General features: G+C 49.6%; 2 protein-coding genes across 9 annotated transcripts in view; one reads left to right on the plus strand and one right to left on the minus strand.

The window, feature by feature from the left end:
- SH3GLB2 (SH3 domain containing GRB2 like, endophilin B2) overlaps nt 1-7,049 on the minus strand; it is a 43,195-nt gene extending 36,146 nt beyond the window's left edge. For 4 of the 6 annotated variants that reach the window (XM_032797839.2, XM_075060648.1, XM_032797838.2 and 1 more), the window contains exon 1: nt 6,911-7,042. In XM_032797839.2, coding sequence (XP_032653730.1) covers nt 6,911-6,973 — 63 coding nt within the window. In that variant the 5' untranslated portion in view covers nt 6,974-7,042. Of the gene's footprint in view, nt 1-6,910 lie in introns of all 6 variants that reach the window. The other 2 variants (XM_032797840.2, XM_032797837.2) reach the window with 1 other exon arrangement.
- Nucleotides 7,050-7,547: 498 nt separating this feature from the next.
- The window catches only part of MIGA2 (mitoguardin 2), a 34,708-nt gene continuing 29,492 nt past the window's right edge, over nt 7,548-12,763 (plus strand). The window contains exons 1-2 of one of the 3 annotated variants that reach the window (XM_032797749.2): nt 7,548-7,619; nt 10,893-11,136. In XM_032797749.2, coding sequence (XP_032653640.1) covers nt 11,041-11,136 — 96 coding nt within the window. In that variant the 5' untranslated portion in view covers nt 7,548-7,619; nt 10,893-11,040. Of the gene's footprint in view, nt 7,620-8,353; nt 8,388-9,818; nt 10,557-10,892; nt 11,137-12,763 lie in introns of those variants that run through there. The other 2 variants (XM_032797750.2, XM_075060674.1) reach the window with 2 other exon arrangements.

Raw genomic sequence — 12,763 nt, forward strand, 5'->3', positions numbered from 1 at the left:
GTCCATTTACTTCTCAGCCACTGCACTGCCAGAAACATCATTAAGTGCCTTGAGCAGCAGGAAGCAACACCGGCTGCTTTATAAAACTGAGTTCTAGTCTAGCCAACTCAGAGTCCCTTCCCCGAGAAGTTTGCTGTCCTGAAGAAGGCAGCTGCAGACCTGCTCTCCCTCCTACTCCCTCAACCACAACAAAACAGCAGACATCCAGAAAAAAAAAAAAAAAATAAAAAAAATCACATGCTACCTCCTCCAGCAACCATTTACCCCTTTGTGGGTGTATATATCCGACTGTCTGGCACCATTATGCAGAAGTCTATGCTGTGACTAGCTTTTTCATCCAAATACCAGAGCCCCGCTCAGATGCAACCCAAAGGGGGACTAATCTCACTTACATTTCAGGGGGAGGGTTTTTCCATCATCACTATTCAACTCACCCTATCTTCTCCCACCTACCAAAAACCCACAAAGTCACTCCCCTGATACCAATTGCCCTATGCTGCTTTGTTTCTTTTAATTATGCCTGTAATGAATGATGTGAATATTCATATGCAAGATATTAAGTGGGTGTAGTAGCCAAGAGAAGCTATTTATAAACTCCCCTCTCTGCACTAAAATCACTGATGGAAAGAGCTGCTGATCCCTAGGCTGGTTCCTTCCTACACCTTGTACAAGTCTTTGATAAATGACCTTTAGAAGGCCTTCCAAATCTAAACATGCCATATCTTTGCAGCATTTCTCCTTTCCTTTTGTTACTACAATCATTTGCATGATAACAGGATTGTTAAACTTGCCATCTGCTCCTTATTCTGTACCTGAATTAACTATTTCTCTTCTCACTGCATCGGACTCATTGCCGTAATAGGCATGTTTACAATCGACAAGCTTCTAGAAGAGCCTGCATTCTTCTGTTGACCTGAGGAAATTGAGCTTACAAAGAGCTCTTCATCTCTCTCACCAACATAAGTTGTCCAATAAAAGATATTACTTCACCAACCTTGACTTATAACCTGGGTCCAACAACTACACCACTGCAGGCAGTCTCCTGTTGAAACAGGCAAGTACGCAACATACTTACCTCCCCCCCCCCCCCAAGCTAAAAGATAAAGCCCAGGTCCTACATCAGAACTGTCTTAAGTTTCAGTTCCTCTTAACCCAGCTTAAAACAGAACAGAAAGTTCCACAGACCACTTCTTTAAGGCTATAGATAGCACATGGGAAGCAACAAGCCTCAAGTAACTGAGTTGAAGCTAGTCAAGAAGAATGTAGTCTTACCACCTACTACATTGACTGGGACTACACAACTGGCTATCCTTGTAGAAGCAGATTTTGTTCAACTAAGGACCACTCTGGAAACATGCCAGGAGGTAAATACTAAACCTAGTTTGCCAAAGCTGGGCCATGTTTCAGTCAGTTAACCCAGCATGTAGTGCTCACTCAAATCAAGCAGGATCACTGCATGCCACAGCCCTTCTACAGCTGTAGGAAGGGAAGCTGGACATAGTTTGAGTTCCCAGCAGGGTACTTGCAGGCATCTGCTATTTGACCTCTTGTTAGATCATCTCACACTAGATCTGTCATGATGCATGAGACTCCAAAAGCAGGGATCACATCTCTACTTCCCACCCTTGCGTTGCTTTAGAACTGCTCTCCAAGAACCTGGGGCAAAACCCAGCCATTTTACCACATGTATGGGCACAGTTAAGACTGTCATTGCAGAGCTAAAGCTTCTCCTTAAAAGCAATGATCTAACCAACATTGCACTAACAGTAGCTCGGCCTACTGTTGGTCATCCTCCTCCCTTGCTCTGCTACCCCTTTTCAAGCCACCTCTATATAAAATGTGATGTCTCTGGAATAAAGTCTTTATGAAGTGCCTTGCACATTTCCAGGTACTGCCTGGACAATAAGACTTTGGCTTACTAAGTTGTCAAATAAGGCGGCACCGCTGCCCCCTGCTACCAAAAGGGATGTAGTTTACTTAAGTCCTTCTTTCTCAACACTCCCAGTTTGTTCGCCACCATTCAAGACACTGCCCAAAGCTTGGTATTTCTGAATAAGGTATACATAAGGGAGTGGAGTTATATTTCAGATACAGAATACAAGCAAACCACAGAGAAACTGTTAACACCAGCCTCATCACTGATCATAACCCCCACTTTACAGTCTCTTCATTACACTGTTCGTCACTTCTCCTTTCTATAGGGCCTGCCATGCAAGACTCTCCAGATGTTTAGAAGCATTATAGGGCTTTGGTGCATCTGCACCGATGTTGAGTTCTGAGTAACCCCATTTCCAGAATGGGGCACAGAGGTAAGAGAACAGTTTGAAAAATAGCAACAAAGTGATGGGTGGACTAACTTAGCAAGAAGTACCATGCAAGCAATTCTGTGGTACAGAAAGGAACAGGAACTCAAATCTCATCCATATGCTCTAGCATTAACCAGTTTCCTGTCCACTAACCTGAGACCCACCACCATACAAAGGAGGGTGCCAGCTTTTAGGAGTTTTGTTCAAGCAGCTCTTACTCTGGGGCAGGAAAAATTCTTCTTGCCTGTTAGAAGCAGACACCACAGTCCAACCATCACTCACATGCAGGGGCTCAAAGCAGCTTTACAACAGAACAGTCACTAGAAATGCTACACTGAAGTTACCTTCCCTATTTCTCATTATAATCCTAGCCCTATTTTGCCAGCAAGCAAGGGAAGTAAGAGAGGGACTCTCTTCAGGGGCAGAAGAGGGTTTGTTTAGTTCATACTTGACCTAGGCTTTGTCTACACTTGCAAGTTGCAGCGCTGGTGAGGGGGTTACAGCGCTGCAACTTAGCAGGTGTCTACACTTAAAAGCTCAGCCAGCGCTGCAACTCCCTGTTTGCAGCGCTGGCTGTACACCTGGGTCTGCTTCCGGTGTAGCGAGACCAGCGCTGGTGATGCAGCGCTGGTTCATCAGGCTGGGGCACTCACCGGCATTTTTCATTGGCGCTCCAGGTTAGGACTATCCCAGGCATTCCTCTTCAGCCGTCTCTGGTCATCACTTCGCACATTCACTGCCCTGGCCTCAGAGCCTGGAGCAGAGAGGGGGAAGGTTGTAGAGTGACCGAGAGGAGGCTACTGAGGGTGTTGGAGTACTCCCAGGGTCATGCAGGCAGGAGCTATTTTCCAGCTAGGAGAACTAGCCAGTGCAGCTGCCTGGGAACTTGGTTGTGAGGCAACCCTGCAGAGGAGCCTGTTCCTGTAAGAAGCCTTTTATGTATAAGGAATGCCAAATGTTTTGGAGCAGGGGGGCTATGGCTGCCTGGCAAGCATGCCTAGATGTGGAAAACCAATTGATCTTTCCCTGTAGGGGGGAGTGCCTCTTTGCAATATTCCACAAGCCACAGAAACCCATGGCCTTCCAGAGTGAAGCAACCCCCACCCCCACCCTTCCCAGAGTAGCCACGTAGCAGCCCCCCCTTCCACTGTGCAGCGCGTGTGGGAAACTCTGCCGATCTCGATCCCCCCCCCCCCCCCACTCCATGCCTGTCCTGCCACCCTCCCACAATCCCGACCATCTGCCCCCTCACTCATCTGCAGCTGCACCTCTCTGATGCGGTAATGCTCAGATGTGATATGATGGCCTACAAAAACCTTTATAAACAATGGCAGCGCTCTGTAAAATTAACAGTTATATCTCTGCTTTTTTTTTTTTAAAGGTGACCTTGAACTACTGCATCAATTCAGTGCAGACTTCTGAAGACAGCAAAGCTAAGAAAAACACCAAGGAAGACTTGAAGAAGCAGATGGTGAAGAGCAGTTAGGAATCTCTATTCCACAAGAAAATAAAATAAAAGGCATGACGGAAGAGAAATAGAGAAACCATGAAAAGGAACATGGCTGCCTCATGAAAAAGCGAAGCAAGTGCTTCTCTACGATAGTAAATAGAATATATAGTGCTGGCAGCCGTATCCTTGGGAGTGATTCACCTAAAATCCGAGTACACAGTCAATTGTGACCAGAATCTTTTATTTCGTGCAGGGGATCAATGAGCTTCTAAAGAGCCTGTGCTAGGAGTGGACACCTGGAGAGTGTTGAACTCAGCCAATGCGTACATTTACTGTCATGTATTATTATTACTATTCCATAACTTATGAATAATAAAGAAATTAGTAATCACATGCCATATCTCATTTATATGACTGTTGATTGGGTTATTAATAGACATGCTTTTCACATGTGTGGGTCGCCGCCATCCTGGGGAGTGTGCACATGAAATTTGTATCCAGCCTGCATCCACCACTGCAGAGGTTAATGCCCTGGAAAACTTGCCCACGCGGCTCGCAAGTGGACATGGGCTGAACTGAAGGACAGAGCAGGGGCTGACATGGGAGCGGTCTGGCTGACAGGCAGAGGCAAGGGTGTAGGGGCATGAGTTGAGAGACAAAGGGGCAATGTGACAGAGCGGGCTGGCTTCAGGCATGGGAAAGATGCCAAGCAGGCGTTGACTGAAAAACATACCGGCAGGGGGTGCGGGCTGGTAGCAGAAGTGTGCGAGCTGGTTGCACAGGCAGCAAGTGTTGTGGGGGGCTGAGCTGCCTTGGGCCGGGGTGATGAGGCAGGGTTAGAGCTGGAGACAAGCGACAGAGGTTGGCAAGAGAGTGAGCAATCATAGTGGGCACGAGAGTGGTGCCAGAGCTAGAAGCATGCAGGCCAGAGGGGGCGGGACTGGAGCCACAATGCTGCCGTAAACCTAAGAGATCGAAAGTGTTGGGCAGACATGGGGTGCCCAGCAGAGGCAACTGGAACCCCATCCCTTTAAGTAGACCCCCAACGTACCCTTTCTACCCGGAGGGACCTTTTAAATAGCCACGGAGCCCGCTGATGGGCAGGATGCAAGAGAGGGAAGGCGGGCATCCATCGGCTATTTGAAGACCAGAGGTGGCAGAGGCCAGCTGGAAGCCACCAGGACTTTTAAATACCCCCCTTCACTGCACCCCAGGGACTACAAGTGGGGACTATTTAAGAGGCGCGGGCTACCAGCCGGGATCGCGGGCTGCCATGCTCTGGCCGGTAGTCCAGCCATGGGGCCGCTGCGCGGTTGGAGCATAGGCACGGCTCTGTCCGGGAGCTCCAGCCAGGCGGTCGCGGGGCTTAGCCGTGCTCTGGCCGGAGCTCCAGCGCGGTAAGGTCCGGGGCTTGGCCGGCTATGGGCCGGAAGCTTCAGCCGGCGGTCGCGGGGCTTGCCGGCGCTGGCCAGCGCGTCCAGCCGGGTCGCGGGGCCTTGCCGTGACTGCTGGCAGAGCTCCAGCCGGGAGGTCGCCGGGCTTGCCGTCTCTGGCCGGAGCACGACAAAGGCGCCCACCGCCCCACTCTCAGGCTGGGAGCCCGGCCGGAGCCGCAAGCCCCGCGTCCGGCTGACAGCGCGTGATTGAGAGCGGCCATGCCGCGCTCCGCCGTGCGTCAGCGTGCAAACCGACGCGATGGGAGCAGGACGCTAGTGGGGACGGGGTAAGTTAAAAAAAAAAAAAAAAAAAAAAAAAGGTTGACCGTGAGTGCGGGGGCCCGTCTTAGCATGGCGGTCCCGATTGTCCCAAAGCATCACGCGGTCATGGAACAGGAAGCCGAATGACCCGCGCGCGTGTGCCGGCCCCTTTCCGCGAGCAACCCACCACGCGGACAAAACTGGGACGCCGTGTGTCTCGTTGCGGATAGCGCCCACAAGCCACACTCACAACAGCGCTGCAACGTGTGCGAGAGTGGTGACAGCAGCTGCAGCTGCTTGCGCTGTCAGTGTGGACACACTGCAGCGCTGGCCGTACACAGCTGTACGACCACAGCTGTAACGGTCAGCGCTGCAAAACTGTAAGTGTAGACAAAGCCCTAGAAGGGTGTAGGTTAGAATGCTAGTGCCTACCACATAGGTAGCTTCCCCCACAAGTGTTCTCAGTCATTCCAATACTCCCACAGACAAAAGGGCAGGGTAACTTACCTTTCATCTAAGGGATTTTGGTGGTGCAGCAATGTTATATATGCTAGTGGGTGGTGGAGACTAACAGGAAAAGTCTCCCCTACAAAAACCCTAACCATAATCCAGGATACCTAAAATGCTGAGGCACAGTCTTCCCCCAGAGCCATAGGAACAAAGGACAATGTTCATAGTCCAGATACTTAAACAGGAGGATCTTGGGTTTGTGTGTCCCCTACTTCACTCCACTCCTGCCCCAGCATTTCTAGTTATGGGTCTTGCTAAGAGCAGGGTCATTCTACATGCCAGGCATGGGGAGTGAGAAGCCCATCGTCATCTCTCCACGTACTCCCAGGCGAGGCTGCAGAAGCAGGACCGAGTAGCGTAATCGGCTCACGTCTCTCAGAAGCAGAATCCCCTGGGGCACAAGGGTAATGAGAGAACCTACTTGAGACAAACAGGTCCCTGGCTGCAAAACGTAGCCAGCACTGCAGCCATAACCCAGAGACAGGCCCGAGCCCCCCATCGCTCCACCTTCTGGCCAAGTGACTCCCCCAAAAGGTTCATCCTCACACTCGCCGTCTTTGGGAGCCAGTTCCACACACAACACGGGTTCAAGCCAGAGGTCGGGCTGCTGTAACTCGATGCAAGGCAGCCGGTTTCAGGGGACTACACCGCATCAGGCTGCCAAGCGGGGGTGGGGCGGCATCTCTCCACCCCCATCCTAGAGGAGTCCCCGCTTGGAGGGGGTGAGGCCTGAGGCGATACAGAGCAGCAGGGGCTCTCCCCGCCTTCACCCCCTCACTGACCAGCCAGGCGCCCCAGGACTCCACACGCCTCTTTCCCACGAGAAGGGGACCCGCCGCCAGACTGCGGCGCCTGCGGCGGCGGACCACGAAGGGGGGCGAAACACCCAAGGCCCCCCCAGACACCCTCTTCTAGGGACCCCCGGAGGAACCCCCCCGCCCGCGCACCTGCACGGCCCGGCTGAAGAAAACCCCCGCGTCCGAGGCCAGTTTCTTCATGTTGAAATCCATCCGCGCGCGCGCGCCGCCGGAGCCTGGCTCCCAGCCTCTCCGCCACCCAGCTACCGCACCTCAGCGCGCAGGCGACTCAGCCCTCGGCGCACCCGCCCCTTTATAGGGCCCATCGGCGCCCTCTGGCATCCTCCCGGCTGCCTCTTAAAGGGGAACGCACCCGGCACGCCTCGCCCTGAGGGGCGGCCTCGCTGTTCTGTCTGCCATGGCAGCTTCGTGCAGGCCCAGGCCTAGGCCCGTGGATGCAGCGCCGGAGTCCTATAGGGCGGCTGTGTGTGCCCTGAGCTCTGGTGTAAATAAGGAACCTCAGGTCCTCGAGAGTGCCGCTACCTGACGCTGCCGCTTTAAGAGAAGCTCCTCCCCTTTCTTTCTCAGCCTGCCAATCACAGTCAATCAACACTGACATGTATGCCCTCCTCCCCTCCCACGGGGAAGACTGCTCTTTGCTGTTCAACCGCACTCTCCGCTGTCGCCACCGCCTGGCCAGGAGAGCCAGCTGATTGGTCCGACCAGGGGCAGCCCGCTGTTGTGATTGGCTGGCAGCGGGCGGCCTCTCACGCGTTCCTCCCTCTGGTGGCAGTCAGCTTAGGCTGCGGCGCGCAGGGGAAGGAGACGCTGCCCTTCCGAAGCCATGGGACGTGCCTGGGTGAGAATGGCTCAGTCAGGGCTTCGGGCTCCCCCTGTTGGGGGTGGTAGCGCCCGGGGTGCCGGGGGATGCGGACTCTTCCATTCGCGCGGGGGAGGAGGGGAGAGGGTTATTGTCTCTCTGCTGCAGGGGGGACTCGATGGGGCCAGGGGTAATAGGGACCAGCTGGGTGAGCAGCCGCGGGCTGGGTTCGCGCAGCCCCCCAGCACCTCTCGGCCCCCGGGTACAGCTGCCGCGACTGGGGTTTATGCCCCCCCGCCGCATGGGGCTAGCTGTGCTGGGGGGGTAATGCAGCCAACCACCTGCGGCCGGCGTGCCTGGGGGCTGGCCAGCGTGGGGGGCGCCCTGGGCACGGGGCTGTGCCGCGCTGGGGTTGATTGTGGAGCAGCCACAGAGATGGCTGCCTGGTACCGGCTTCGGTGGGGGTTGTGCTGCTGCAGAAGTGGTGGGAAGGCAAGGTTTAGACTTTGGGGGAGTTGGGTGCCTTGATAAGGCAGGGAGGTGGGCATGCTGATTCTGGGGCTAGAAGGAAGTGGCCAGAAAGGCAGCTTCCTAGCACTGGGGTTTTACTTTGGAGCAGTGTCTGTGCATCACTGCAAGCTGGGAGGGGGCAGCAGCAGGATTAGGTTCCTATAGTGGGGTTCATAACGGAGCAGTGAGGGAGATGCCCTCCCCCTCTAAAGTTTATGGGAGTTTGTTCTGGGGAAGGAAGTATCTGCATAATGGCTTATGAGAGAGTAGCCAAGGAGGTTACTGAACCACGCTCAGGTTTGTATTAGAGCACCTCAGACAATATCAGAATGGGTTTCTGGGGTACATTATCTAACTGTATCCTTAAATTTATGCTTTATAAATAATTGAACTTGGCATGCCACAATAATCGAAATGAGAAATTCAATCACCTTACATTATTACAATAGTAACAAATCAAACCCTAAAACAAAGTAATTCCAAAAGACCTGACCCTTTAAAATCCTCAGTTTTCTCAAAAGGCGTATTCATTGCCTTACACTGACAGCCCAGGAGGGATGGAGAGGGTATACTGCATTCTTTGTTAACTTATGACATTCCAGTAGAGTTCTAGACAAAAGAAAATACATAACTGTCCATACATTGTTGCTTTTGCTTTCTCTGCTCATATAATTGAAGCAATATGTGTTGCTATTGCCTGTGTTACCAGCCTCCAGAGTTGAGTATCAGATAATTTTTTAAAGTTTGAAAATAGTAAGAGAGTTTTTGGCTGTTGGTCTCATTACATGCTGTTGTCCCTTAGGCAGTTGTTACAATTGTGATCCAGTTATTGTTTTTCATTGCTGCTATCAGTATTTTTGGTGTTCTGTTCTATCTAATTCTGCCATTTGAAGGTCACATTGTGCTGTTCCAAACAGATTTTCCTTTTACAGTCCGAGTAACACCACTGCGCTTCGGCTTGTGCTCTCTGAGGCAATGCAGAGAAGGCAATCCACGCTTTGATAACTTGCAGGCTGGATTGCTGTAATCCATCACTCCGTGAATTAGCAGATGCATGTACTGAAGTCCTGCATGTATTCAAATTCTCAAGTTGTTTTCTCGATCTATATATTGACTAAATTTTTTATTTAATACAAAATTGTTCTGTTGCCGTGGAAAAAATGTCTGTCCGTTTGAACCTGTGTATTCTAGACCCTGCCTATTTCTCACTTTCATCTGCATTTAAAGCTATACTTACGCATAACTCAGCTTCCAGTCTGATCAGCTGGATCCTGGAGGGTCTATGATCTTATGTCTAGGTCATTGAACTTGGTTACTATGGGCTAGGAATTGTTTTACTGAACTGGTTTAAAACATGGCAAGTTTGGCTTGTCAGTGAGATGGGGGCCAAACAATGGAATAACCAGATTTAAAGAACATGCTTTAGTCAAGCTACAGACCAAGGCTATAATATTTAACACGTTTTGGTTATACATGCTGGCTGAACAATGCTTGTTCAAAGCTAGTTTGTCCACAACTGTATTTAACCATAGCCTAAATATGGCCATGATTGAACTGGCGGGTGATTGGGCCCTGTGGATGTGGCCAAAAAGTGTTACAATTATATTCTCTTAAAAATAAACAAACCTGTTGTAGCTTAGTTCTGTGCCTGAGCTAAAGCAATTTTGTTTCAATCTGGTTGTAGTGTGACTTGGCTGCTGTGCACATTGGCCAGCAAAACTATATTTAAACCAATTGACCCTGAACTACTACTGTAGTAAGATGAGGCCCTGAAACATAAACTCTTGTGTCAGAGGCCCACTCTGAGGCCTGAAGCCTGAACCAAAATACTTCCAGGCATTGCTAAGTAAAAGCTGGGCTGTGAGCCAGAGGCAGTCCCCACTCACAGAAGTTGGCAAGAAGAGGGTTGCTAGAAGCAGGTGCATCCACACATAAGTGCTCATTAGAGGAACTTGTGCCAAGATGGCATCAGAACACTCCACAGAGATAACGAGGAACAGGCAAGTGCATCTTAAAGACAAGTCAAAAGGACAACATGACGGATAGATTTGTTTGAACCAACATGTAATGGGAGAAGCAGCACCCTAATGAGTAAAGGGGCTGCACCTCAGTAAGTCAGGAGGGATGAGTAAACTGTTCTGCACCTGTATAAGAATAAGTCTGGAAGTGCACATCGTCATCCAGCCTAGGGGGCAGTGGAGTGTCCCGCCGCTGACTGAGCCGTGTCCATTGCCGGGGGCACATATTCGTAGTATGTCCTGTAGAATCTATAGGAAACTACTACTGTGCTTTGTTTGACAATAAACGTGGCCGGGTGGCGTCGTACCTTACTAGAGTCTGTGGTCTTTGGGGGTTCTCTTGGTGTCTGCGGTGTCAGCTATCTGCGCAGAGCTGGGGCAGCACACAGAGGGAACACGCACGCTGCCGACTGTTATCGTCATCGAACAAGAGCAGAGCATCACACCGGTAGCTACTGACAACAACTATAAAAGCCATTCGGCTGAAATACTTCCTTATCCCTCATAAATTGGGCCATTGATCTAGTCTAAAAATCTTTGGGGTTGCAAGCTCCAGAGCTATTTAGGTTGGGAATTCTCTTCCTTGTTTAGTTTGAGAGGCAGACATTACTGTTTGTAAAAATAAGCTTAATATCTCTTTTCTGTGGTTTATCCCATTATAGTTGTTGTGCTATTTTAAATGGATTGTAATGTGCCTTCAGATGCATTGTACAAAAATTTCTTTATCAGAGGAGATTGTACTGTTCTTGCTACTATTTACCATATTTTTTCCTGTTCCTTGCAGAGAGAAAATTCACAGTTGGAGACTGATTCTGGAATCCCAAGGCACATTTTGAAACAAAGCTGGATTTCTTTGTGAACTCTCTGAGCAGTTACCATAAGTGTCCTTCCCACACGCTGACTCCTGTGGGTTTACTGAGCCTCATTCAGACATGGCCTTTCAGAGAACAGAGGGAATGTCCATCATCCAGGCCTTGGCAATGACAGTGGCAGAAATCCCTGTGTTTCTTTACACGACATTTGGGCAGGTAAAAAAAAAAAAAGACACAGCTGGATTTTCTGCAGAGTTATTTGGAGTTTTCTTTTACAGGGCTGTCTGCAGCAGTTGTTTTGGAGGGTGCTGAAGAGAAATAACAGGGTGATGCTGGGGCAAGAGAAAGGGAGGATTTAACGGTTGCTATGGGGTGATTGCACTTGTTTGAGGGACTGTGGAAGGAATCGGGAATAGAGGCTTTTTACAAGAGGTCAGGTGTCATCTGGGGAGTTTTGGGGAGCATCCTGCAGATGAGAGAGAAGGAGAGACACTTGTTGGGGAAGCTTTGATGGTGGGTTTGGCAGTGGGGAGGGAGGGTGCTGAGAGGGAGGCTGGTCCAGTGGCTAAGGCCATAATCTAGGACTTGGGAGATCTGAGTTCAATTCCCTGTTCTACCACAAACTTCCTGCATAACCCTAGACAAGTCATTTAGCCTCTCTGTGTTTCAGTTTGTCATCTGTAAAATGGGGATAATAGCACTTCCCTATCTCACAGGGGTGTTGTGAGAATAAGTGCATTAAAGATTGTGAGGGGCTCAGCTACTGCAGTGATGGGAGCCACATAAGTATCGAACAGAGAGGGGAATTTAGCTGTGAAGTAGGGAAGGGTTGCAGGCAAGTATGGTTAGATACTGAGGAAAAGAATGGGCACTGTACAGAAACTGCTCTGTAGAGAACATTTGGTATATACTGCTCTGTGTTCCAAGAGACAGAGTTTTTGTGGAAACAACATATCATGTTAATTTGTTGGGCTGATCATAATTGTACTGAATTTTCAAAATTTTACCACGTTTTGGCCAAGTAGAAATTGAAATTTTAGTCCCAAGTGTAACAACTAGTTTTATAAACATCTGAAAAAGTGGGGGTTATAATAATGGAGGTGACACTGTTGTAACTCCAAAATTGCTAATGCTGCGTGCTATTCACCCCACTTTTCTCTGTATCAAGCAGAACCTTTGGGTCATCTTTAGTTTAGAGACACTCAGGTATAGTTTTTGTTTTTGTTAAACGTGATTATGATAAATGGAAAAATATACTAATGCAACAGTAGGGATAAGACTAACTGCCCCCAAATCAGGAAATTCAGAGTTGAGGTTAATAACAGTAACTGTGTCGCATATAAGTATTACAGTAAGTGCTTTCCTTATAATAAATGTACTGCTATTTTGCATTTATTTAAGATCTTATTGTGAAGACTTCCATTGACTACATTGGGCTTTAGATCAGGCCCTAAATGGCCCAAACCTAACTCACCTCCCAGCTGCCTAGGGCTTCCGGGACATGCCATCTACCACCTCTCAGTCCTCAGAATGGTGTCTCTGGTACCACTACCTGGAAAATAATGGAACTCATTCAGAATGCTGTAGTGGGATGTGTATATCGTCCCCTCCACTCCCCATCCCTCTTTAGGTGGATGTAAAAAAATTTGTAGCATTTGTAGTGTAACTCATATGTGCTGGGGTGAAATCCAGTCCCCAGTGAAGTCAATGGGAGTTTTTGCTATAGACTTCAGTGGGGCCAGGATTTCACTTCTGGTTGTTAGTCTGGACCTACAATCTTTTGAGCAGGATCGCTGAGGCAAACTCCTTTTCTTGGGAAAAGTGCTATGGGATCTTTAATGTT

Source organism: Chelonoidis abingdonii, chromosome 24 (assembly GCF_003597395.2).
Source record: "Chelonoidis abingdonii isolate Lonesome George chromosome 24, CheloAbing_2.0, whole genome shotgun sequence".
Classification (NCBI taxonomy): domain Eukaryota; kingdom Metazoa; phylum Chordata; order Testudines; family Testudinidae; genus Chelonoidis; species Chelonoidis abingdonii.